Source organism: Xenopus laevis, chromosome 8L (genome assembly GCF_017654675.1).
Source record: "Xenopus laevis strain J_2021 chromosome 8L, Xenopus_laevis_v10.1, whole genome shotgun sequence".
Classification (NCBI taxonomy): domain Eukaryota; kingdom Metazoa; phylum Chordata; class Amphibia; order Anura; family Pipidae; genus Xenopus; species Xenopus laevis.
Window position 1 is genome coordinate 134,905,870 of NC_054385.1, and position 26,363 is coordinate 134,932,232.

Consider the following 26,363-nt stretch of genomic DNA (forward strand, 5'->3'; position numbering starts at 1 on the left):
GGCCCTGTATTTATCTGCTGTGTGTTCTGGGGTATTATACATGGGAATTGGCACTGTATTTATCTGCTGTGTGTTCTGGGGTATTATACATGGAATTGGCACTGTATTTATCTGCTGTGTGTTCTGGGGTATTATACATGGAATTGGTCCTGTATTTATTATGTATTAGCGTTGGATAAATAAATATGGCCCTGGCTTGTTGTCCCTTCCTGTGAGACGCACTGGTACTGAGCCTGTCCCTATTGGCTTTTGAGCCTGTGTCCCCGCCCCCAGTGATACAGCAGTGGCCCCTCCCTGAATGTTGGGGGTGGGATGCTGGTGCCGGTGAGACATTGGCTCAGACCTGATGCAGCGGCTCCTCTATTCCCAGTGAATATTCTGCTCCGGGGAGGGAGGTGAGAGAAGGGGGGCAGGAGGGTTTGGGATGGAGGGGCAGTGGATTCGGTGGGTAAAGGAGAAGGATTTGGGGGGCAGGGAGCTGTTTATTTTGGAGAGATCAGAGAGGGATGTGTGGGGGCTGTTTCTCTATAATTAGCAAAGGACATGGGGGAGTCATGGGGGCCCTGCCAATATAAAGACTTGATGTGTCCTGAATGGGGGGGGGGCTTTTAACCTCTTCCTGACTGTAGCTTGTATGTGTCAATATTAACCCTTTTCCTACATTTAAGTGGCATGTTAACCCATTCCTGTGTTTAACCTGTATGTACTAGTATTAACCCCATCTTGACTGTAGCCTGTGTGTATCAGTGTTAACCCATTCCTGTGTTTAACCTGTATCTACTAGTATTAACCCCTTCTGGTCTGTAGCCTGTATGTACCAGTGTTAACCCTTTCCTGTGTTTAACCTGTATCTACTAGTATTAACCCCTTCTTGTCTGTAGCCGGTATGTACCAGTGTTAACCCTTTCCTGTGTTTAACCTGTATTTACTAGTATTAACCCCTTCTTGTGTGTAGCCTGTTTGTACCAGTGTTAACCCATTCCTGTGTTTAACCTGTATGTAGTAGTATTAACCCCTTCTTGTCTGTAGCCTGTTTGTACCAGTGTTAACCCATTCCTGTGTTTAACCTGTATGTTCAACTATTAACTGCTTCTTGTCTGTAGTCTGTATGTACCAGTGTTAACCCTTTCCTGTGTTTAACCTGTATTTACTAGTATTACTCCCTTACTGCCTGTGCCTTGTATGTAAACCCCTTCCTGTGTGTAGCCTGTATGTTCAAGTATTAACCTTTTACTGCTTGTACCATGTATGTACCAGTGTTAACCCATTCCTGTCTGTACACTTTGCACTGTTTACTCATTTTAACCCCTTCATGTCTGTACCCTGTTTATATAGCAATATTGACCCCTTACTGCCTATTTCCTGAATGTACCAATATTAAACCTTTATTGTCAGTTCTCTGTTTATTTCTCTTTTAACCCCTTACTACCCTCTTGTTTGCGCTTACACTGATGACACACCTATTATTTACAAATTCCAATTGACCCTGTATTTGAAATTCAATGGTTTAATCATCAGAGCTATCAAGGGAAGTGACTTGTGCTTCTTCTGTGCCCAAGTGCAGGTGCCAGAACCAGCAGTTCACATGCTCGGTCTGTAAGAAACAGCTGTTCTTGTTCTAGAATGAACTGGAATTAGTACACAATATGTGTGTGATAGTCTTAACACAAACAAGAAGGCTGTGTGTCTGTTTTCAAGCTCACAATGAATCACACCCTTGCGGAGTTAACTATTTTGTGGAATTGAGAAAGAAATCAAGAAGGTTGTGTTTCCTTTCCCTTTTGATTGTGGCTGTAGCCAGTGGGGATTAGTCTTTTATTGGAGGATGAGGCACTGCTATAGGTGCTGCCCACATCAAATGGCCAGCAGGGTGGGTGGGGGGTTTGGGGGTGCCCATTTTCTAGGGTACAGGTATGAGGTGCAGTTCAGTAGCAATTCGTAGAGTTTCCAGGGTACAACATGAGGGACACAGGATGATTTTTGGGTGACAGGATGAAGGTTGGGGTGAGGAGATGTGGACTTTAGGGGTACAGCAGTGAATGCTTCAGAATAATGGCACACAGTGTTCTGTTTGGGGGGGGGGGTCCCCATACATATTCGGGTCTCCTCAATGGGACTGATTGTCTTTTTCTGCAGGTCTCGCGTCAGTGGAGCAGAAGGTTGGCACCACACAAGTCCACTGCACCAGTCCATGAACAAGTGATGGCTCTGATGTAGAGGGTCCCTCACACTATAAAACGGTGAGCAAAGTCTTGTCTGTGCAACTTTTGGCCACACCACTGGATTTCTCACGGGGCTGTAACTGACGACTGACACCATGTTGGCGCCTAGAAAAGGTCTTTTGGGCAACCTCAACTATGTTCACTTACAGCATGTGTCCCTCGGGGTGCACCTGTCCCTGCGGCCCGAGCTAGTGGAGGGTCCATTCACCAAGGGCCCAGGGAAGGAGGAAGAGCTCACTAGCTGTTACCACTGCATTAAGGAGGGTTCAGTACCCAATGAGGTGGATGCCAATTCGAATGACCCTTCTGTTCCGTGCCAATGTTGTGACCAACACCCTGGGCAGGGCAAAACCTGCAATTACAGCCCTCAAGACAACATGGATCCAATGACCAGCGATGATGAGCTCTTGTCTCCATCGGATCCTCCACTCAGCCCATTCTCCCCATCCTCCAACAGCAGCAGCTCTTCAGATTTCACTCTGGATGACTCTCCTGTCTCCATGTACTTCCGGGAATTCCTAGAGGGTGGGTGCGAGTCTCCTGACCACCAACCAGAGATTATCCCGCTAGATTCTTCCACTGGAGAACTCAATTCTTCCATGGGCCTCTCATCTCAGGACCATTCTCTGTGCCTGAACAATGAGAAGAACCAGTATAATAATCTAATGGTCATTACACCAGAGATACCCAAACACCTCAATATAGAGGCCATATCCAAAGTCTGGGGTTCTGGTTCTACTTTGGATGCCAACTGTAATGCAGTGCCAGACTGCCACACTCTGAATTTCAACCCCCCTGACAGAGCCACAGATAAAGGGGACATAGATAATAGGGTGGAGGAACTGAGGGGTACAGAGAAGGACACTGGCCCTTCAGCTACAGAGTTGAGTGAAGAGTCAGCAGCCCGTAGCCAATCTTACCGGGAAGCTGATGACTATATTACCAGTGTGTCCATGCCAGGATCATTCCAAAGCCCTAAGAAGAACATCACCTCATTCCATGAATTAGCTCAGAAAAGGAGAAGAAGTGGAGGGGTCCCCCCAGCCCTACAAGGAAAGAAAGACAAGAGTGACTGGCTAATCATGTTCTCCCCAGACACAGAACACCCCCCAATCAATGAACTGACATGCTCAGACTTCTTCCAGTTAAATGTAGGGTCCAACATCCAGACCCTTCCAGCAGGTAAGGAGACCATCACATTCAAAGAGCTGCGTTATCGCAATGCCCTTGTCAAGCAGAGCAGCCACCCAGCCAAATGTCAGCCTGATGGACAGAAGGAGCCCCTACAGCCTATTGCGGGACAGTGGTGGCCTCAAAACACAGCAGGAGACAAGGGTCCTCAGATGCCAGTTGGCAGTGACCCAGGACTGAAGTGCCACTCTGAGGAACACAGTGAGATCCAGGAGCCTTCTAAAGAAGACAAGGTCCTCCATGACCCACCTGCTGGTCAGTTAAAGCAGCACTCACAAACAATGGCAAAGGGAGACAATTATAGCTTGTCCTCTAAAAACCTGGGACCTCAACACTTATACACAGGCATGGACAATAGTATAAATAAGACCCTACAAGGAGCACACACTGCAAGTCCCTTGGCAGATTCCATCCTGGGGGGAACATTATTGCACTGCACCTTCCAGAGGAACAGATCAGAGAAACAGCAGCCAGTCACATGGACCATGCCAACCATAACCAAGGACTGGAGGCGAGGGATGGCAGATGGAGGAGACAAGAGAGGCAGAGAAGGTAATGGATTCAAACTTCTCTACTGAGTGGCTGGGGAATGTCTAAGCTCTGTGGGAAGATGTGGCTTGAGATCTGTACATACATGTAAGGACAACCCCAAATATGTTAGGCCTTCAGTTCTCCAAATGAGACTCCCTAATGGCTGGGGAGACTAAAAGTTAATAGTAAAAGTATTTCCAAACCTAATATATTTGTAATATACATGTACCCTGGCCAAAGTATGTAGCATTCGAGGGTCTCTAACCACCACCCTAATCTCACTGCACCCTGAGCTCCTCTCTAGTCTGTTACCATTACTTTTACATAGTTACATGGTAGATGAGCTTGAACTAGTCCCAAACCTGATCTCACCCTAGTCTCTAACTAGCACCCCAATCACACTCCTAATCTCTAACTAGCACCCCAATCGCACTCCTAATCTCTAACTAGCACCCTGATCTCACCCCTAGTCTGTAACTAGCACCCCAATCCCACCCGTAGTCTCTAACTAGCACCCTGATCTCACTCCTAGTCTCTAACTAGCACCCTGATCTCACTCCATCTCTAACTAGTACCCCAATCCCACCCCTAGTCTCTAACTAGCACCCCATAACCCCTAGTCTCTGACTAGAGCTCCTCTCTAGTCTGTAACCATTACTTTTACATAGTTACATGGTAGATGAGCTTGAACTAGTTCCAAACCTGATCTCACCCTAGTCTCTAACTAGCACCCCAATCTCACTCCTAATCTCTAACTAGCACCCTGATCTCACCTCTAGTCCATAACTAGCACCCCAATCCCACCGAGTCTCTAACTAGCACCCTATCACTCCTAGTCTCTAACTAGCACCCTGATCTTACTCCGTCTCTAACTAGTACCCCAGTCCCACCCCTAGTCTCTAACTAGCACCCTATCACTCCTAGTCTCTAACTAGCACCCTGATCTTACTCCGTCTCTAACTAGTACCCCAATCCCACCCCTAGTCTCTAACTAGCACCCTATCACCCCTAGTCTCTAACTAACACCCTATCACACTAGGGGGTATATTTATCAAAGAGTGAAGTTAATAGTGCAGTTCCGCCACTAGAGTGAAATTCCGCCACTTCCCATTCATTTCTATGGGGTTTTTATAGGCGTATTTATCAAAGGGGGAACTTTCACTTTCACCCATTGATAAATACGCCTTTCAAAATCCCATAGAAATGAATGGAGAGCTGCGGAATTTCACTCTAGTGGCGGAACTTCACTCTTTGATAAATTTACCCCTAGTCTCTAACTAGCACCCTGATCTCACTCCGTCTCTAAATAGCACCCCAATCTCACCCCTAATCTCTAACTAGCACCCTGATCTCACCCCTAGTCTGTGACTTGTCTAGTCTGTAGGTAACTAGGATAATGCAGACAGTGGGTTCCTCTAGTGCTGCTGAGGGAGGGGCGGGTATTTAGTTGGTTACCTGGAATTGTGGGTTTGTTTGAGCCAATGGGAATGAAGGAATTAGCCGGTACCTCTTCCCTCCCCAGACTTTCTGATAAATAAATGGGGGGGGGTATGTTCATCTTCATTGTTTGTTCTGTGAAAGACTAATGGTTTCATCTCTCTCCCCCACTGTCTGCTCCTCCCACTGACCCCCATCCCCCCCTGTTTGCTCCTCCCATTGACCCCCATCCCCCACTGTTTGCTCCTCCCACTGACCCCCCTTCTCTCCTCCCCCCCATTTCCCGCCCACTGTCTGCTCCTCCCACTGACCCCCATCCCCCCCACTGTCTGCTCCTCCCACTGACCCCCATCCCCCCACTGTTTGTCCTCCCACTGACCCCCCTTCTCTCCTCCCCCATCCCCCCACTGTCTGCTCCTCCCACTGACCCCCTTTCTCTCCACCCCCCATTTCCCCCCCCACTGTTTGCTCCTCCCACTGACCCCCTCCTCTCCTCCCCCATTTCCCCCCCACTGTCTGCTCCTCCCACTGACCCCCCTGCTTTCCTCCCCCCACTGATTGCTCCTCCCATTGACCCCCCTCCTTTCCTCCCCCCCCATATTGCCTCTGGGCTCCCCATTCTGTGTCCCACCCATTGGTTCCATGTTGCTGTGGGTGCCATTACATTTGGGACTCATCGCCCCCCCTGTGTCACATGTCCATTCCTCGCCTGGCTCTGCCCCCCCCCCGTGCTGCTTACACCCCCTGATGGGCATCTGCTGATTGATGGTACAGGGCCCCCACAATTCTCTGCTCCTGTTCTTGCCCCAGTCTCAGGCGATGCCCCAGCACCTCACCCCCCCGGCTTGTCTATGCAAATGCTCCCCACCCGCCTCTCCCCACTGGGTGCCTTTTCCCCCCCACATCGGGGGCTGCTGCCCATGTTGGACCCCCTTGAGTTCGCTGTTCTGCTGTCACCGCTGTTTCCCAGGAGCAGGACCCGCCCCAGACCGACCACAGAGGAAGCAGCCCCCCAGCAGGACTCACCAGGTTAGGGCTTTGTTCTGATTGGCTGCTGTGGAAGGAGGGGGTACAGGGAGCAGGTGAGGGGTGTTTGGGGGGCTTTATATAAAGCTGAACCCCCACATCTGCCGACGTGCCCAGGTCATTAAATAGTTATGTGACATGCTGCAGACTGTAGCGGCTTCTGTGCAACACGTATAGAATATGACTAAATACTATATATATATAATATAACTGCAACATTAACCCAAACACAAAGTCTCAGTAATAACTTCATACTTACTTCAGATCCTCCATGCAACCCTATAGGAACCACTACAGTCTGCAGCAGCCTCACATTAATAAATAATAAGCCATGCAGCACAGGGGGGGGGGGGGGGTATCTCTCACTCATGTAGTTCAGCCAAACCTTATGTTCTCATTAACCTGATCCTATGGAAGGAAATAGTTCTGCTCCTACAGCTCTGCTTCATCTTCAGTCCAGTTCTGCTCCATCATTATTCTAGTCCTGCTCCATATTCATTTTAGTTCTGTTCCATCATCATTTTAGTTCTGTTCCATTATTACTATTCTACCTCTGCTCCATATTCATTCTAGTTCTGCTCCATATTCATTCTACCTCTGCTCCATATTCATTCTAGTTCTGTCCAATATTCATTCCAGTTCTGCTCCATATTCATTCTAGTTCTGCTCCATCTTCATTTTAGTTCTGCTCCATCTTCATTTTAGTTCTGTTCCATCTTCATTTTAGTTCTGTTCCATTATTACTATTCTACCTCTGCTCCATATTCATTCTAGTTCTGTCCAATATTCATTCCAGTTCTGCTCCATATTCTTTCTAGTTCTGTTCCATATTCATTCTAGTTCTGTTCCATCTTCATTTTAGTTCTGCTCCATCTTCATTTTAGTTCTGTTCCATTATTACTATTCTACCTCTGCTCCATATTCATTCTAGTTCTGCTCCATATTCATTCTAGTTCTGCTCCATATTCATTCTAGTTCTGCTCCATATTCATTCTAGTTCTGTCCAATATTCATTCCAGTTCTGCTCCATATTCATTCTAGTTCTGCTCCATCTTCATTTTAGTTCTGCTCCATCTTCATTTTAGTTCTGTTCCATCTTCATTTTAGTTCTGTTCCATCTTCATTTTAGTTCTGTTCCATTATTACTATTCTACCTCTGCTCCATATTCATTCTAGTTCTGCTCCATATTCATTCTAGTTCTGCTCCATAGTCATTCTAGTTCTGTCCAATATTCATTCCAGTTCTGCTCCATATTCATTCTAGTTCTGCTCCATCTTCATTTTAGTTCTGCTCCATCTTCATTTTAGTTCTGTTCCATCTTCATTTTAGTTCTGTTCCATTATTACTATTCTACCTCTGCTCCATATTCATTCTAGTTCTGCTCCACATTCATTCTAGTTCTGCTCCATATTCTTTCTAGTTCTGTTCCATAATCATTCTACCTCTGCTCCATATTCATTCTAGTTCTGCTCCATATTCATTCTAGTTCTGTTCCATAATCATTCTACCTCTGCTCCATATTCATTCTAGTTCTGCTCCATATTCTTTCTAGTTCTGTTCCATAATCATTCTACCTCTGCTCCATATTCATTCTAGTTCTGCTCCATATTCATTCTAGTTCTGTCCAATATTCATTCCAGTTCTGCTCCATATTCATTCTGGTTCTGCTCCATCTTCATTTTAGTTCTGCTCCATCTTCATTTTAGTTCTGCTCCACATTCATTCTAGTTCTGTCCAATATTCATTCCAGTTCTGCTCTATATTCATTCTAGTTCTGCTCCATCTTCATTTTAGTTCTGCTCCATCTTCATTTTAGTTCTGTTCCATTATTACTATTCTACCTCTGCTCCATATTCATTCTAGTTCTGCTCCATATTCATTCTAGTTCTGCTCCATATTCATTCTAGTTCTGCTCCATATTCATTCTAGTTCTGCTCCATAGTCATTCTAGTTCTGTCCAATATTCATTCCAGTTCTGCTCCATATTCATTCTAGTTCTGTCCAATATTCATTCCAGTTCTGCTCCATCTTCATTCTAGTTCTGCTCCATCTTCATTTTAGTTCTGCTCCATCTTCATTTTAGTTCTGTTCCATCTTCATTTTAGTTCTGTTCCATTATTACTATTCTACCTCTGCTCCATATTCATTCTAGTTCTGCTCCATATTCATTCTAGTTCTGCTCCATATTCTTTCTAGTTCTGCTCCATATTCTTTCTAGTTCTGCTCCATATTCATTATAGTTCTGCTCCATATTCATTATAGTTCTGCTCCACATTCATTATAGTTCTGTCCAATATTCATTCCAGTTCTGCTCCATATTCATTCTAGTTCTGCTCCATCTTCATTCTAGTTCTGCTCCATCTTCATTTTAGTTCTGTTCCATCTTCATTTTAGTTCTGTTCCATTATTACTATTCTACCTCTGCTCCATATTCATTCTAGTTCTGCTCCATATTCATTCTAGTTCTGCTCCATATTCATTCTAGTTCTGCTCCATATTCATTCTAGTTCTGCTCCATATTCATTCTACCTCTGCTCCATATTCATTCCAGTTCTGCTCCATATTCATTCTAGTTCTGCTCCATATTCATTCTAGTTCTGCTCCATATTCTTTCTAGTTCTGTTCCATATTCATTCTAGTTCTGTCCAATATTCATTCCAGTTCTGCTCCATATTCATTCTAGTTCTGCTCCATCTTCATTCTAGTTCTGCTCCATCTTCATTTTAGTTCTGTTCCATCTTCATTTTAGTTCTGTTCCATTATTACTATTCTACCTCTGCTCCATATTCATTCTAGTTCTGCTCCATATTCATTCTAGTTCTGCTCCATATTCTTTCTAGTACTGTTCCATAATCATTCTACCTCTGCTCCATATTCATTCTAGTTCTGCTCCATATTCATTCTAGTTCTGTCCAATATTCATTCCAGTTCTGCTCCATATTCATTCTAGTTCTGCTCCATCTTCATTCTAGTTCTGCTCCATCTTCATTTTAGTTCTGTTCCATCTTCATTTTAGTTCTGTTCCATTATTACTATTCTACCTCTGCTCCATATTCATTCTAGTTCTGCTCCATATTCATTCTAGTTCTGCTCCATATTCTTTCTAGTACTGTTCCATAATCATTCTACCTCTGCTCCATATTCATTCTAGTTCTGCTCCATATTCATTCTAGTTCTGTCCAATATTCATTCCAGTTCTGCTCCATATTCATTCTAGTTCTGTCCAATATTCATTCCAGTTCTGCTCCATATTCATTCTAGTTCTGCTCCATCTTCATTTTAGTTCTGCTCCATCTTCATTTTAGTTCTGTTCCATCTTCATTTTAGTTCTGTTCCATTATTACTTTTCTACCTCTGCTCCATATTCATTCTAGTTCTGCTCCATATTCTTTCTAGTTCTGCTCCATATTCATTATAGTTCTGCTCCATATTCATTCTAGTTCTGCTCCATATTCTTTCTAGTTCTGTTCCATATTCATTCTAGTTCTGTCCAATATTCATTCCAGTTCTGCTCCATATTCATTCTAGTTCTGCTCCATCTTCATTTTAGTTCTGTTCCATCTTCATTTTAGTTCTGTTCCATTATTACTATTCTACCTCTGCTCCATATTCATTCTAGTTCTGCTCCATATTCATTCTAGTTCTGTCCAATATTCATTCCAGTTCTGCTCCATATTCATTCTAGTTCTGTCCAATATTCATTCCAGTTCTGCTCCATATTCATTCTAGTTCTGCTCCATCTTCATTTTAGTTCTGCTCCATCTTCATTTTAGTTCTGCTCTATCTTCATTTTAGTTCTGTTCCATTATTACTTTTCTACCTCTGCTCCATATTCATTCTAGTTCTGCTCCATATTCTTTCTAGTTCTGCTCCATATTCATTATAGTTCTGCTCCATATTCATTATAGTTCTGCTCCACATTCATTATAGTTCTGTCCAATATTCATTCCAGTTCTGCTCCATATTCATTCTAGTTCTGCTCCATCTTCATTTTAGTTCTGCTCCATCTTCATTTTAGTTCTGTTCCATCTTCATTTTAGTTCTGTTCCATTATTACTATTCTACCTCTGCTCCATATTCATTCTAGTTCTGCTCCATATTCATTCTAGTTCTGCTCCATATTCATTCTAGTTCTGCTCCATATTCATTCTAGTTCTGCTCCATATTCATTCTACCTCTGCTCCATATTCATTCCAGTTCTGCTCCATATTCATTCTAGTTCTGCTCCATATTCATTCCAGTTCTGCTCCATATTCATTCTAGTTCTGCTCCATATTCATTCTAGTTCTGCTCCATATTCTTTCTAGTTCTGTTCCATATTCATTCTAGTTCTGTCCAATATTCATTCCAGTTCTGCTCCATATTCATTCTAGTTCTGCTCCATCTTCATTCTAGTTCTGCTCCATCTTCATTTTAGTTCTGTTCCATCTTCATTTTAGTTCTGTTCCATTATTACTATTCTACCTCTGCTCCATATTCATTCTAGTTCTGCTCCATATTCATTCTAGTTCTGCTCCATATTCTTTCTAGTACTGTTCCATAATCATTCTACCTCTGCTCCATATTCATTCTAGTTCTGCTCCATATTCATTCTAGTTCTGTCCAATATTCATTCCAGTTCTGCTCCATATTCATTCTAGTTCTGTCCAATATTCATTCCAGTTCTGCTCCATATTCATTCTAGTTCTGCTCCATCTTCATTTTAGTTCTGTTCCATTATTACTTTTCTACCTCTGCTCCATATTCATTCTAGTTCTGCTCCATATTCTTTCTAGTTCTGCTCCATATTCATTATAGTTCTGCTCCATATTCATTCTAGTTCTGCTCCATATTCTTTCTAGTTCTGTTCCATATTCATTCTAGTTCTGTCCAATATTCATTCCAGTTCTGCTCCATATTCATTCTAGTTCTGCTCCATCTTCATTTTAGTTCTGTTCCATCTTCATTTTAGTTCTGTTCCATTATTACTATTCTACCTCTGCTCCATATTCATTCTAGTTCTGCTCCATCTTCATTCTAGTTCTGCTCCATATTCATTCTAGTTCTGCTCCATATTCTTTCTAGTTCTGTTCCATAATCATTCTACCTCTGCTCCATATTCATTCTAGTTCTGTCCAATATTCATTCCAGTTCTGCTCCATATTCATTCTAGTTCTGTCCAATATTCATTCCAGTTCTGCTCCATATTCATTCTAGTTCTGCTCCATCTTCATTTTAGTTCTGCTCCATCTTCATTTTAGTTCTGCTCTATCTTCATTTTAGTTCTGTTCCATTATTACTATTCTACCTCTGCTCCATATTCATTCTAGTTCTGCTCCATATTCATTCTAGTTCTGTCCAATATTCATTCCAGTTCTGCTCCATATTCATTCTAGTTCTGTCCAATATTCATTCCAGTTCTGCTCCATATTCATTCTAGTTCTGCTCCATCTTCATTTTAGTTCTGCTCCATCTTCATTTTAGTTCTGCTCTATCTTCATTTTAGTTCTGTTCCATTATTACTTTTCTACCTCTGCTCCATATTCATTCTAGTTCTGCTCCATATTCTTTCTAGTTCTGCTCCATATTCATTATAGTTCTGCTCCATATTCATTATAGTTCTGCTCCACATTCATTATAGTTCTGTCCAATATTCATTCCAGTTCTGCTCCATATTCATTCTAGTTCTGCTCCATCTTCATTTTAGTTCTGCTCCATCTTCATTTTAGTTCTGTTCCATCTTCATTTTAGTTCTGTTCCATTATTACTATTCTACCTCTGCTCCATATTCATTCTAGTTCTGCTCCATATTCATTCTAGTTCTGCTCCATATTCATTCTAGTTCTGCTCCATATTCATTCTAGTTCTGCTCCATATTCATTCTACCTCTGCTCCATATTCATTCCAGTTCTGCTCCATATTCATTCTAGTTCTGCTCCATATTCATTCCAGTTCTGCTCCATATTCATTCTAGTTCTGCTCCATATTCATTCTAGTTCTGCTCCATATTCTTTCTAGTTCTGTTCCATATTCATTCTAGTTCTGTCCAATATTCATTCCAGTTCTGCTCCATATTCATTCTAGTTCTGCTCCATCTTCATTCTAGTTCTGCTCCATCTTCATTTTAGTTCTGTTCCATCTTCATTTTAGTTCTGTTCCATTATTACTATTCTACCTCTGCTCCATATTCATTCTAGTTCTGCTCCATATTCATTCTAGTTCTGCTCCATATTCTTTCTAGTACTGTTCCATAATCATTCTACCTCTGCTCCATATTCATTCTAGTTCTGCTCCATATTCATTCTAGTTCTGTCCAATATTCATTCCAGTTCTGCTCCATATTCATTCTAGTTCTGTCCAATATTCATTCCAGTTCTGCTCCATATTCATTCTAGTTCTGCTCCATCTTCATTTTAGTTCTGTTCCATTATTACTTTTCTACCTCTGCTCCATATTCATTCTAGTTCTGCTCCATATTCTTTCTAGTTCTGCTCCATATTCATTATAGTTCTGCTCCATATTCATTCTAGTTCTGCTCCATATTCTTTCTAGTTCTGTTCCATATTCATTCTAGTTCTGTCCAATATTCATTCCAGTTCTGCTCCATATTCATTCTAGTTCTGCTCCATCTTCATTTTAGTTCTGTTCCATCTTCATTTTAGTTCTGTTCCATTATTACTATTCTACCTCTGCTCCATATTCATTCTAGTTCTGCTCCATATTCATTCTAGTTCTGCTCCATATTCATTCTAGTTCTGCTCCATATTCTTTCTAGTTCTGTTCCATAATCATTCTACCTCTGCTCCATATTCATTCTAGTTCTGTCCAATATTCATTCCAGTTCTGCTCCATATTCATTCTAGTTCTGTCCAATATTCATTCCAGTTCTGCTCCATATTCATTCTAGTTCTGCTCCATCTTCATTTTAGTTCTGCTCCATCTTCATTTTAGTTCTGCTCTATCTTCATTTTAGTTATGTTCCATTATTACTTTTCTACCTCTGCTCCATATTCATTCTAGTTCTGCTCCATATTCTTTCTAGTTCTGCTCCATATTCATTATAGTTCTGCTCCATATTCATTATAGTTCTGCTCCACATTCATTATAGTTCTGTCCAATATTCATTCCAGTTCTGCTCCATATTCATTCTAGTTCTGCTCCATCTTCATTTTAGTTCTGCTCCATCTTCATTTTAGTTCTGCTCCATCTTCATTTTAGTTCTGTTCCATTATTACTATTCTACCTCTGCTCCATATTCATTCTAGTTCTGCTCCATATTTATTCTAATTATTATTATTATTGTTATTAACATGTATTTATATAGCGCCAACATATTGTGTAGCACTGTAAAGTAAATGTGATTATACAACTACATCACATGAATTACATATATAGAATATATGGAGTAACATACATCACAATCAATACAGGTACAAAGGTGAGGAAGGCCCTATGCAAAAGAGCTTACACTCTAAAGGGAAGGGAGTAATACACAAGGTGTGGGAGTGGGCAAGATGGAATTAAGTGGGTGAGAAATGTGGTACTGTATGTGGTGTTGTGTTTGGTAGTTAAGCAGAGTGAGGGGAGGCTTCTCGAAAGAAGTGCGTTTTCAGAGATTTCTTGAAAGCAGAAAGGTTGGGAGAAAGTGGGACAGACCGTGGGAGAGAGTTCCAGAGGAGGGGTGCAGCCCTTCCAAAGTCTTGAATGTGAGCATGTGAGGAGGTAATGAGAGAAGAGTTGAGGAGCAGGTCAGTAGAGGAGCGTAGTAAGCGAGTGGGTGAGTATATAGAGATGAGTTTAGAGATGTAGGGTGGAGCAGAGTTATGAAGTGCTTTGAATGTCAGGGTCATTAATTTGAATTTGATTCTGAAAGGTAACGGAAGCCAGTGCAGGGATTGACAGAATGGCGAGGCAGAGGAGGAGCGGTTGCTGAGGTGTATGAGCCTCGCAGCAGTGTTCATTATGGACTGGAGAGCTGACAGTCTCTGGAGGGGGAGGCCAATTAAAAGAGAGTTACAGTAGTCTAGACGCGATATGATGAGAGAGTGAATACGAATTTTGGCAGCGTCTTGGGTGATAAATGATGGTATTTTGGATATGTTCCTTAGATGGAAGTGACATGATTTAATAAGTGACTGGATATGAGGAGTGAATGACAGGGCAGAATCTAGGATAACCCCAAGGCACCGGACCTGGGGAGAGGGGGTGATAGTGGAATTGTTAACTATGATGGATACTTCGGGGATGCTACTGGTGTTTCTTGGAGGAAAGAGAACCATTTCAGTTTTAGAGAGGTTTAATTTAAGGTAGCGTTGTGACATCCAGGTAGACATAGCGGACAGGCAGGAGGAGACGCGAGTTAGGAGTTCTGGGTTGAGATCAGGAGATGAGAGATAGATCTGAGTATCGTCAGCATAGAGGTGGTAATGGAAACCATACGAGTTAATTAATTTGCCGAGGGAGGAAGTATAGAGGGAGAATAGTAATGGTCCCAGGACAGAGCCTTGAGGAACTCCAACAGAAAGAGGTAGGGGAGAAGATGATACTCCATTGTAGGAGACACTGAAGGAACGATTGGTGATGTAAGAAGAGAACCAGGACAGGGCTGTGTCACGAAGGCCAAGCGACTGGAGGGACTGGAGGAGGAGAGGGTGATCTACAGTGTCAAATGCGGCTGAGAGGTCAAGCAGTATTAGTAGTGAGAAATGATTGTTGGCTTTAGCGGTTAAAAGGTCATTAGTTAGTCGAGTCAGGGCAGTTTCCGTGGAGTGTTGTGGCTTAAAACCAGATTGTAGGGGGTCCAGCAGGTTATTGTCAGAGAGGAATGAGGTTAGTCGGTTGTAGACTAGGCGCTCAAGTAGTTTAGAGATGAAAGGTAGCAGAGAGATAGGTCGGAGGTTGTCAAGATTGGAGGGATCAAGAGAGGGTTTTTCAGAATGGGGGTGACAAGAGCATGTTTTAGTTGAGAAGGAAACAGTCCAGTTGAGAGGGAAAGATTAAATAGGTGAGTTAAGGCTTTGATTAGACAAGGATTGGTATTGCGGAGAAGTTTTGAGGGAATTGGATCAAGCGGCAGGTGGTAAGGTGAGAAGAGGCCAGAAGCTTTGAGATTCCTCATCAGTGACAGGGGTGAAGGAGCACAGGAGAGACTGGGGAGTGTGGAGGGAGGGTGGTGGAAGTCTAGGGGGGTTGAGTAGTGTAATGTCCCTTCTGGTCAATTTTGTTTTTGAAGTGCTCAGCAATATCTTGAGCAGAGACAGATGTGCATGGAGGGGGTGGAGAAGGGGAAAGGAGAGGGTTAAAGGTGGAGACAAGTTGTGCTGGTTTTTTAGAAAGGGAGTTAATGAGTGAATAAACAAAAATAACAAAAGTGCTGATATTGAGACAAAATAAAAGTAGAGACGGATTTATCAGATTTCCCACAAACCTCTCTCTACATTTCTGTCAATTTGTCTTTTAATCAGAAATTTTCCACATTTTGTCTTTCTTGCGTCATTTTAATGTAGTTTCTTCTGAATTTGCCTTTAGCTCCTCCTCCTAAACCTGTCAGTCTGACATCAGGTGACTCTCACTGTGCCTTGTACTAATGACTGTTCCTTTAGCTCCTCCTCCTACACCTGGTCACATGACTCTCCTGATCCCATCACAGGTGTGTCACTGTATTGTGTGTCCCATTGGTGCCAGTGTGTGTTGGCAGGGCCCACAGAGAGACCGTCCCTGATATTGGTATTGAACCTGCGCCCCACAAATAACAGGACTGACAAATAAACATGGAGTCCTTCCCAAATCATTTCCCCTGTAGTTGGGATATGTATAGTTCAACCCATGCAGATAATGAAATAACATTAGAGTGTACTGGCCAAAGAAAGAATGGAATGTGAAAAGAACATTTGAGTGCAAGCTCACTGGGACACGGACTAATAGAATAGCGACATTAGAGTGTAAGCTCACTGGGACACAGACCAATGGAATAGGGACATTAGAGTGCAAGCTCACTGGGACACGGACTAATGGAATAGGGACATTAGAGTGTAAGCTCACTGGGACACAGACCAATGGAATAGGGACATTAGAGTGCAAGCTCACTGGGACACGGACTAATGGAATAGGGACATTAGAGTGTAAGCTCACTGGGACACAGACCAATGGAATAGGGACATTAGAGTGCAAGCTCACTGGGACACGGACTGATGGAATAGGGACATTAGAGTGTAAGCTCAGTGGAACAGGGACTATGGAATAGGGACATTAGAGTGTAAACTCAATGGGAGAGGATCTAATGGAATAGGGACATTAGAGTGTAAACTCAATGGGAGAGGATCTAATGGAATAGGGACATTAGAGTGTAAGCTCAGTGGAACAGGGACTAATGGAATAGGGACATTAGAGTGTAAGCTCACTGGGAGAGGCACTAGTGGCATAGGGACATTAGAGTGTAAGCTCAGTGGGACAGGGACTGATGGAATAGAAGTAGTATAAATGAGGTACAGATATTTATGAGAGGAGGAGAGTAGCGACAGGGTTGGTAACAGTAAGACACGTGACTATAGAGGAAGAGAAATTCTGGGCCGGGATCTTGTGGGAGCGTTTCCTTTTTCCTGTTCCTTAACAAGCCAGTGGGTACCAATGGGTTAATCCCCTCCCACCATGCAATGGGACAGGAAATACCAAAATAAAAGCCGCCATCATTTTTTCTCCTGCCGCTCTCCCCACTAGTTCCAGATGTCGTACATCCCCCCCTTCTGATGTCCCTGGATAGAGGAGACTTGTCTCATGTTCTGATTATGGAGACTATGGGCTAAATGCCTGCGTGATGCTTCTAGAGATGCTTCTAGAGACGCTCCATCACTAATATGATGAATTGGATAAAGGATTCATCAGTCTATGTCTTCCATGATGTCGCAAGTCACTGATAATGTGCTCATACATCGAGGTCACATCAGTAGATCTTCTTCTGCCGGCCATAAAAGTAGTCCTGGGGGGGTTATCCATTCAAGAGCAGACATTTCAGAGGAATCAGGGGAATCTGGAGGGTTCAGTGCAAGAGGGGGAATCTACATTCAACACTGACATGACTGAACCCCTTATTAAAGCTGAAAGACCCTGGATCTGGAAGACCACGGGAATACCCGTTAAATAGAATAAAATGTTTAAATCTTCTTCTTCTAAAAAGAATCATCTCCTTCCGGTTCATGATATTATCAAATCTACTATTCAGTCGGAATGGGATAATCCAGACAGGAAGCAAGTGGTCCCTAGAAAATTGGAAAAACAAATTCCATTTCCAGTGAACGTGGTTAAGTCCTGGGAAAACCCTCCCAGTGTTGATGCCGCCATAACCAGAGTGGCCAGAAAATGTTCCTTCCTGTGGATGAGGGAATGAAGGGTCCCATGGAGAGGCGGCAAGATGGGCCCTTGAAAGGGTTTATGTGGCAGGTGGAGTGGCCTGTAAATCTGATATTGCCGTAACGTCTGTTACAAGGGCCAATAAAATATGGATTCAGTAGCTGGAAGATGCTATCAAGGCTGGCACACACAGAGATAAACTAGTCACATTAGTTCTCACAAGTTAGCAGCTAAATCCATGGGCCTCTTGGTGATGGCTAGAAGGGGATTTTGGTTGAAACAATGTTATGCTGCCTCTCAAGCTAAACATAACTTATGTGCCCTTCCGTTCAAGGGAAATTTCTTATTCGGACCGGAGTAAGATCAAATAATTTCATAGGCATCGCGGCTGGTAAATCCTCATTCCTCCCACAACAGCATAGAGAAACTCTGTGGGGAATCTCAGAGGAAATGATAGAGATGCCAGACAGTACAAGGCTGGGAAGTCTTTCTCTAGAGTGACAATAAAAAACAGAAAACCAGTCCTTTCAGTCCAAAAGAGCCAATGCTAAGTCCGAAAAGCCTAGATCATGAAAGTGTGGGAGCCCCATTGTCTGTAGGAGGACGTTTAACGAGGTTCAGTGGGCTCAAGTATGGCCAGACAAGTGGATTTTAGATGTAATCATAGATGTAGATCATAAAAGGTTACAAATGAAATCTTCAGGAAAATCTCTCTCGTCATTTTGTTTCGTCAGACAAACCAAGATCCGCAAAGAAGTCTCATTCTAAGTTCTATCATTCAGGACCTACTGGAAAACAGAGTTATATGAAAGGTCCCTCGAGATCAGAGATTTTCAGAAGTTTATTCTCACCTTTTTCTCAGGCAAAAACAGAACAGAGAATTCAGAGTTATTCTCAACCTCAGAAGAGTAAACCAACAGTTAGAAGTTCCTTCTTTCAAGAGGGAAACCTTGAAGTCCATCACTCAATGCATAGATCCAGATGACTGGTTAGTGAAGTTGGACATAAAAGACGCATATTGGCACATTCCAGTCAAGGAATCTCATCGAAATTTCCTTCAGTTCAAGATTCTGAATGAACATTTTCAGTACTTGGTTCTTCCATTTGGCCTAGCAACGGCTCCAAGGCTGTTTACAAAAATCCTGGCTCCTATCATAGCGAGTCTGAGGCTCCATGGGATCTAGTTGTTCGCTTATCTGGACGACATCCTTATCAAAGCTGCTTCAAAAGAGATTCTAGAGGGTCACCTACTAAGGGTGTCCAGTCTTCTTCAAAGGCTGGGATGGATGGTGAACTGGGAGAAAAGTATTATACGTCCAGCTCAGCAGATGGAATTATCAACACCAGGGACTTCAATCTCACTCTCCCACAAAGGAGAATTTTGGACATTCAGAACTCTGAACATTTTCAGAACCAGGTCTCTACAGATGGCGGTGAAGTGCCAGAGAATATTGGGGAAAATGATCTCTACAATAGACTGTGTGAAACAGGCCCATTATCAGTCAGAATCTTACAGAACGACTTTCTGACCAAATGGGATCACAATCATCTCCGGCCTCATCAGCGGATTTGGTGAGCACCAACTACAATTCAGTCCCTGAGATGGCAGTAAATCTCAAACACCCAGTGCCCTTGAGTCAGCCTAATTGGGTGGTGATGACCACAAGTGGGGCTGGGGGTCTCACCTGCTGGGGCTCAAAGCTCAGGGCAGATGGTCCCCATTGGAAATCTCTAATCTGGGGAATGAGAACTTCATCAATCTGCCTTCAACATGATTCTGGCAAAATGGGGTTGTGTTGTCTCGACCATATGGCATCAAGGACGAATGTGAAATTGTCGAAATATGTTTCCTGGACAACAGTCCAGGATGCTTGGATGGTGGACGCATTTTCAATTCAGTGGAAGTTCTGCAGAGCCTATGTATTCCCTCCTTTGCCCTTGATCACAAGAGATCTGAGGAAAGTAAAGAAAGATTGTGCGCAGGTAGTCCTAGTGGCACCTTGGTGGCCTAAGTGGCCTTGATTTTCTCAGATATCTAGTATAGGTCAATCTAAAAACAACTGGACTTGCTGAGTAATCAATGAAGACGTTTCACTACTCATCCGAGCAGCTTCTTCAGTACAACTGACTGGTGTGGGAAGTTCTCGGCATATAAACTCTTCCACTAATCCAATCACAATGGCACATTGTAACTCTCAGATCCTGCTTCTCTCCAAGGATTCCCCATTCAGACTTCCCCTTTGGGAGGATCTGATGACGCAGGGAATAATAATCCATCCTCATCCAGACAAGTGGGCCTTAACGGCATGGCTCTTGAAAGGTTTAACCTTTCATCTTCAGGTTCCTCAAAAGCTTCTATTTCTACTTTGATAGCAGCTAGAAAGCCTAACATCTTAGAAAAATATTTCACCACTTGGGAAAAATTCAATGAGCGGTGTAGGGAAGCAGGAGTGGACCCGCTTGAGATCTCGGAAGTTCATGTAGTGGAGTTCTGTAATAACTTACCCTGGTGGTCTAGTGGGAGGGGGTCTGCAGGGACGCCTGCCGCTCCTCTTAAAGTGCAGTTTCTTAAGGCGCGTGCGGCGCGCTACTTCCTTATTTATTGGCGCATGCGCGCTCTCATGATGACACCAGCGTGCAGTGGCGCGAAGTTTAAAAGTATTTAAAGTCACAAAACATATTTTTCCTTGCCCGTTATTGGATCATATTTTGTAGTTCCTGGTGCTTCTGAGCCTATTATTCTGATTGTTATCTGATTCCAGTTGTGACCCCAGCCTGTTTTGACGATTCTGATCTCTGTAATCCTGACCCTGCCTGGTAACCGTCTCTTCTTTATCCGTATCCCTCCTGATTGATCTCCTGGTTTGACTCTTGCCTAACTGACTCCGTTTGTACTCTGCCTGCCCCGACCCGGTCTGATCTGACTTTGCTTTCTGTCTACGCCTTGTACCGCGACCTTCTGCCCAAAAGACTTTGCATTACCGTCGTGCCCCTTTGCTTGTCCAGAACCCTTCACTTGGCTCCTCTCTTAATAAGACCTGGCGGCATCCAATTAGCCGAGGGCTCCTCCTGAGGTGAAATGCGGCTGTTAAAGGCGAAAGCAAGAGCCAAGAACAGGGAGCTTAGCATTGGTTCTGGATTTAGGGTGCCGACCGTGACAAGTTCCTACAGAAGGGGCTGGAATTGAAACTCAGCATCTCTACTCTCAGGGGCCAAGTTATGGCGATATTGCATTTTTCTAAAGTGACATGATCTAATAACGTCTTGATTAAATAGTTTTTTCAAAGGACAAAAAAAACTGGCACCAGTCATTAGACCCGAAGTCCCTCCTTGGGATTTAAGTCTGGTGTTGAAGGCACTGACCAGAGAACCCTTCAAACTCATTACACTGAAGATGTTGAACTTAAAGATGTGCTTTTTACTGGCAATTACTTCTGCAAGAAGAGTTGGAGAACTTCAAGCTCTTTCTATTCGGGGAGGAAAGCTTACCTTTCTTCAGGATAACGTAGTGTTTCACACCACTCAAGACATCATATTAGTGACCTTCTTTCCTAACCCTAAATCTGACCTTGATCAAAGATGGCTTAAGTTGGACGAGGTGAGATGTTTGAAAACCAACCTGGAAAGGGTCCTTGGGATAAGATCTTCAGACTCCCTCTTAGTGATCCCGCAAGGCTCAACCGTCCAAATCCACGATATGGGGTTGGATCAAGAAGTGTATCCAGAGTGTCTTCCCATTAGTCCCATTGAACGAGAGACGGCATCCTGGGCTAGGTCAGAAGAAGTGTGTAAAGCAGCCGTGTGCTCTTCTTTCCTTTATTAACATTACAGATTTCATGTGTTGATGACAAATCTTCCTCTTTGGCAACTTGAGTGTTGAATTGTGCACTAAATGCTATTGAAACCCTGACTCTCCCTCCCTATGTTGTGTTTGTTCTTTGGTACGTCCCGTTGGTACCACTGTCGTGTGAAGGAAGAGGAATAGAGAAAATCACAAGATATTTGCCGACATTTTCCTTTCCTGGACTGTAACACGGCAGAGGTCACGGCTTCCCACCCTCATGGGGAGACTCCAGGATTCAAAGATGGCGGCAGGGGGCAGAAGCTGGCTTTTATTTGGTATTTCCTGTCCCATTGCATGATGGGAGGGGATTAACCCATTGTTGCCCAATGTCATGTTCCAGTCCAGGAAAATAAATGTCAGTAAGTGTCACATGATTTTCACTATTATACACGGAAATGATCCAGAGGGAGGCGGGGCACTAACTAGCAATTATCCGACAACAAGAGTCAATTACAGAAAGTGGGTGGGGTTGAGGCGCATGCACGCTGCTGATTGGCTCTGGGTTCACAACTGCACTTTTTACTCTCTCTTGGTCTTGGCTCCGCCGTCTACACCTTCTCAGGGATCCGGGTGAGTTCTTGGCTCCTCCCACTCCTGGGGCACAACAATTAATGTTCTTCCTGAGCTTCCCTTGTGTCTATTGGTGACTGTGGTGCCTGCGCACAAGGGATTATGGGAAATAGCCCTGCTGTCATGTCTCCTTCCCATAATCCCCTATGATTCCAGGGAATTTCCTGCAGGAATAGGTGGGGCTTTAGCCGTGGGGGAGGGGCAGTGACGTAGACCCACAAGCCCCTCCCTTGTGCCCCAGCTGTGCTCCTTTTCCCCACAATGAGTCTTGTGCTGATCTGTTGCCTAGCAACTAACTCCAGGCCCCCAGGAACCCATAATGCACCTGTGCCCCCAGGTCAGGGCAAAATAAGGGGCCAGAGGATTTGATAGGATTGAGGGATTATTAAAGGGAAAGTGTCCCTATAGGATTTCTGTGTATTATTTGTGTATTTGTTTATTATTTGTGTATTATTATTTGTGTATTATTATTAGTATATTATTATTTGATTATTATTTGTGTATTATTATTAGTGTATTATTATTTGTTTATTTGTGTATTATTATTAGTGTATTATTATTTGTTTATTATTATTTGTGTATTATTTGTTTATTATTATTTGTTTATTATTATTTGTGTATTATTATTTGTTTATTATTATTTGTGTATTTTGTTTATTATTTGTGTATTATTATTAGTGTATTATTATTTGTTTATTATTATTTGTTTATTATTATTTGTGTATTATTATTTGTGTATTATTATTTGTTTATTATTATTTGTGTATTATTGGTGTATTTTGTTTATTATTTGTGTATTATTATTTGTGTATTATTATTTGTTTATTATTATTTGTGTATTATTTGTGTATTTTGTTTATTATTTTTTGTGTATTATTATTTGTGTATTATTATTTGTGTATTATTATTTGTGTTGCAGCCGCAGCCCAGAGACTGTTGATGGCCGGTGAGATTGAAGATTCACTTCTCAGGGACAAGAAAGGTGAGACTTTCCTCTCTGTGGAACTGGTGGTTGTGACTCATGAGCTGCGCTATTCATGGTACAAATGCCCCACATCATTATATATTAATATATGGGCGGAGCTCATCTCCTGTGTTTCTCCCCCAATCAGGTCTGTTGGTTGCTATTGGCTCCTCTGTGGATCGGATCATTGGCCACTTTAACAGCAGCAGGAACCGCGTGCAGAAGGTGAGAATTGGGGCACGAGGGGGAGGAGTCAGAAAGTGGCCGAGGGGAGCTGAGCCGCCATGTTGTTTCTCTGACCAGGCGCAGTTGGGAGACAGTCGTCTGAGCCCAGAGCTTGGCCACCTCCTCCTGGGCGGCCTGTGCCCGTCTCTCTACTCCCTATTGGCCGACGGCCTCAAGCCTTTCCACCGGGACGTCATCGTGGGCAGGAGGAGGCTGAGCCCCTGGAGTCTAGTGGAGGCTTCTGTTGTCAGGGCAGGTAAGTGACTCTCTGTATCAATCACTCATGTGCTGCCGTATACAGGGGTAATAAGTATCACTCTGCTCCTCCCCCAGGTGCCGGGCCCCTCCACACCCTCCTGTGCAACATCAGCCGCCTGTCAGAGCTCAGGGACCCCCGGCGCAGGTTCAACGCATTCCTATTCGGCCTCCTCAAGTAAGTGGGAGGGGCAGGGAGGGTGGGAGGGGCCAGGATATCACATGCTGGATAGGGGGGTTGCAGTAGTTCCATTGGGAGAGGTGAGGGGTTTGTTCTTCTCTGGACCAACTTCATTGTCTCTCCTTGTTTCCAGCACAAAACAAGTGGAGCTTTGGATGTCCCTCGTGCATCAGTCATACGGTAGGTCCCGGGCCCCTGTGTGAGTGGGTGGCCCTAAGGGGGCATCGTGGGGCCATTCAGCTTCCAAGTGATTTAAACCAGTGAAGATTTTGGGATTAATCATTTATGTGAGTTTATTGTCTCTGGGCCCCGTGTATCACGGGGCAGAGGCTGCTGGGATTTGGGGAGGGGTCTGTGAGATAAATGGGCCCCTCAGGGGCGGGACTGATGGAGGGCAGTACTGATTGGTTCCTCCCTCTGTTCCATAGATTCCCTGTGTCTGTTCTTTGCCCCCACGGGATTCCTGCCGCTGGCTGTAACGACTGAGCGGGGGCTGTTGGACGAGTTACTGGTGACCCTCCAGCCCCTGTCGGCCCTCACGTTCCATGTGGATCTTCTGTTTGAGCATCACCACCTCCCCCTGCACGAGGCCCCCCAGCTCAACCAGGGGCCCCCCCATGAGACTTGGGGTGTTTCCACTATGCAGGATATTGTCAGTTTGGGGGCGTGGCTCAAACACAGGCTCCCCCCCCAGGACTCCCCCATTAGGGGCACAGGAATGAGCTGGTGGGGGCAACTCCGCAAAACCTCGCGCCTCTACCTGCCCCCTCAAAGGGCAAATTTCTCCTCCTCCCACTGGAACAAACAGGGGAACCCGGGGGGGCCCCAGAAAGTGGCAGAGGAGGAAACTGAAGGTTTAAGCCCCCAGGGGCAAAACACTCCAGTGTCTGAAATAAATACCCCAGGGCAACCCAGCGACCTGCCAAGTGCCCCCCCTGCAGAGCACATTGGAGCTGATTCCTCAGTGGGGGACAGAGAATGGAGTTCTGCGGATCCAAGAGAAAAGAAACAACACAACAGCCCCTACGTTGCCCCCAGAACTGGACAATGGGGAGGTTGGTTGGGGCATTTGTTTGGGGCAAAACCTTCTCCCACCCAACAAAAGACAAAGTCACGGTGAGTCCCTAGGGGGGTAATATCCAATACACTCCCTGACCCCCACCCTGTGACCCCGCCTTCTGCTCCTCCCCCTCTAACTGCAGCACTGACCCTGTGACCCCGCCTTCTGCTCCTCCCCCTCTAACTGCAGCACTGACCCTGTGACCCCGCCTTCTGCTCCTCCCCCTCTAACTGCAGCATTGACCCTGTGACCCCGCCTTCTGCTCCTCCCCCTCTAACTGCAGCACTGACCCTGTGACCCTGCCTTCTGCTCCTCCCCCTCTAACTGCAGCATTGACCCTGTGATCCCGCCTTCTGCTCCTCCCCCTCTAACTGCAGCACTGACCCTGTGATCCCGCCTTCTGCTCCTCCCCCTCTAACTGCAGCACTGACCCTGTGACCCCGCCTTCTGCTCCTCCCCCTCTAACTGCAGCATTGACCCTGTGACCCCGCCTTCTGCTCCTTCCCCTCTGACTCTTTGTGCTCACTAGAGGGCGCCCTTTCCTGTTGCCCCATTAACATTCTATTACACAATTGCCCCCAGACTGCCCTCTGCTTGGCTGCCCCCCAGTGTGAGTGTCCTGGATGTGATTGGACTCCCCTCATCATCATCAGAGAGAGCCCAGAGTGTGGCCCCGGGGCCGGAGGAGACGAAAAGGAAGAGCCGGTCCGAGAGGTAAAACCCCCGTCAGTGGGTCCCTCCAACTCCCCCGGGTAATGATCCAGTCAGAGCCGTACCACCCTGGGGAGAGAAGGGGGTGCTTGGTCCACTTGGCGTCTGTTGTTGGTAGGGGTGACACCTTTTCTGGAGAAAATCCCGGCCTTCCTATAGATTTATCTTTATTCCCTATTAATAACATTGGGATCACTGACCTTCCTATATATTTATCTTTATTCCCTATTAATAACATTGGGATCACTGACCTTCCTATATATTTATCTTTATTCCCTATTAATAACATTGGGATCACTGACCTTCCTATATATTTATCTTTATTCCCTATTAATAACATTGGGATCACTGACCTTCCTATATATTTATCTTTATTCCCTATTAATAACATTGGGATCACTGACCTTCCTATATATTTATCTTTATTCCCTATTAATAACATTGGGATCACTGACCTTCCTATATATTTATCTTTATTCCCTATTAATAACATTGGGATCACTGACCTTCCTATATATTTATCTTTATTCCCTGTCTGTCCCGCAGGTGGGTTCGGGCCCTGTGTGACCAGTGCGGGTCGGAGGAGGGGCTGAGCTTCAGGAAGGGGGAGGAGCTTCAGGTGATGAATACGGTGGACGAGGACTGGATCCGGTGTCGACGGGGGAATGAGACGGGATTGGTCCCCGTGTGTTACACCTCCCTTATTATGTGATTGGCACAACCCGGCCACACCCACCGACTCTGTAAGTGCCCCAGGGGAGGAAGTGCTGGAGGCCAATCACATGTTCTGCCACTTCATTACAGGATAATACAGGAAGGA

The 26,363-nt window shown here is 44.3% G+C and overlaps 1 protein-coding gene across 2 annotated transcripts; it reads left to right on the plus strand.

The window, feature by feature from the left end:
- The first annotated feature begins 253 nt into the window (after positions 1 to 253).
- Positions 254 to 26,255, plus strand: LOC108699488 (RUN and SH3 domain-containing protein 1-like). 2 transcript variants are annotated; one of them, XM_018231585.2, is made up of 11 exons: positions 254 to 395; positions 2,137 to 3,965; positions 6,156 to 6,410; positions 23,067 to 23,129; positions 23,260 to 23,336; positions 23,415 to 23,592; positions 23,670 to 23,769; positions 23,906 to 23,952; positions 24,201 to 24,888; positions 25,415 to 25,546; positions 26,090 to 26,255. In XM_018231585.2, exons 2-11 carry the CDS (start codon positions 2,318 to 2,320, stop codon positions 26,253 to 26,255), a joined length of 3,354 nt encoding a protein of 1,117 aa, XP_018087074.1. In that variant the 5' UTR covers positions 254 to 395; positions 2,137 to 2,317. The 2 variants fall into 2 exon arrangements, with proteins under 2 accessions (XP_018087074.1, XP_018087075.1); XM_018231586.2 differs by lacking the exon at positions 6,156 to 6,410.
- The last annotated feature ends 108 nt before the right edge of the window (positions 26,256 to 26,363 follow it).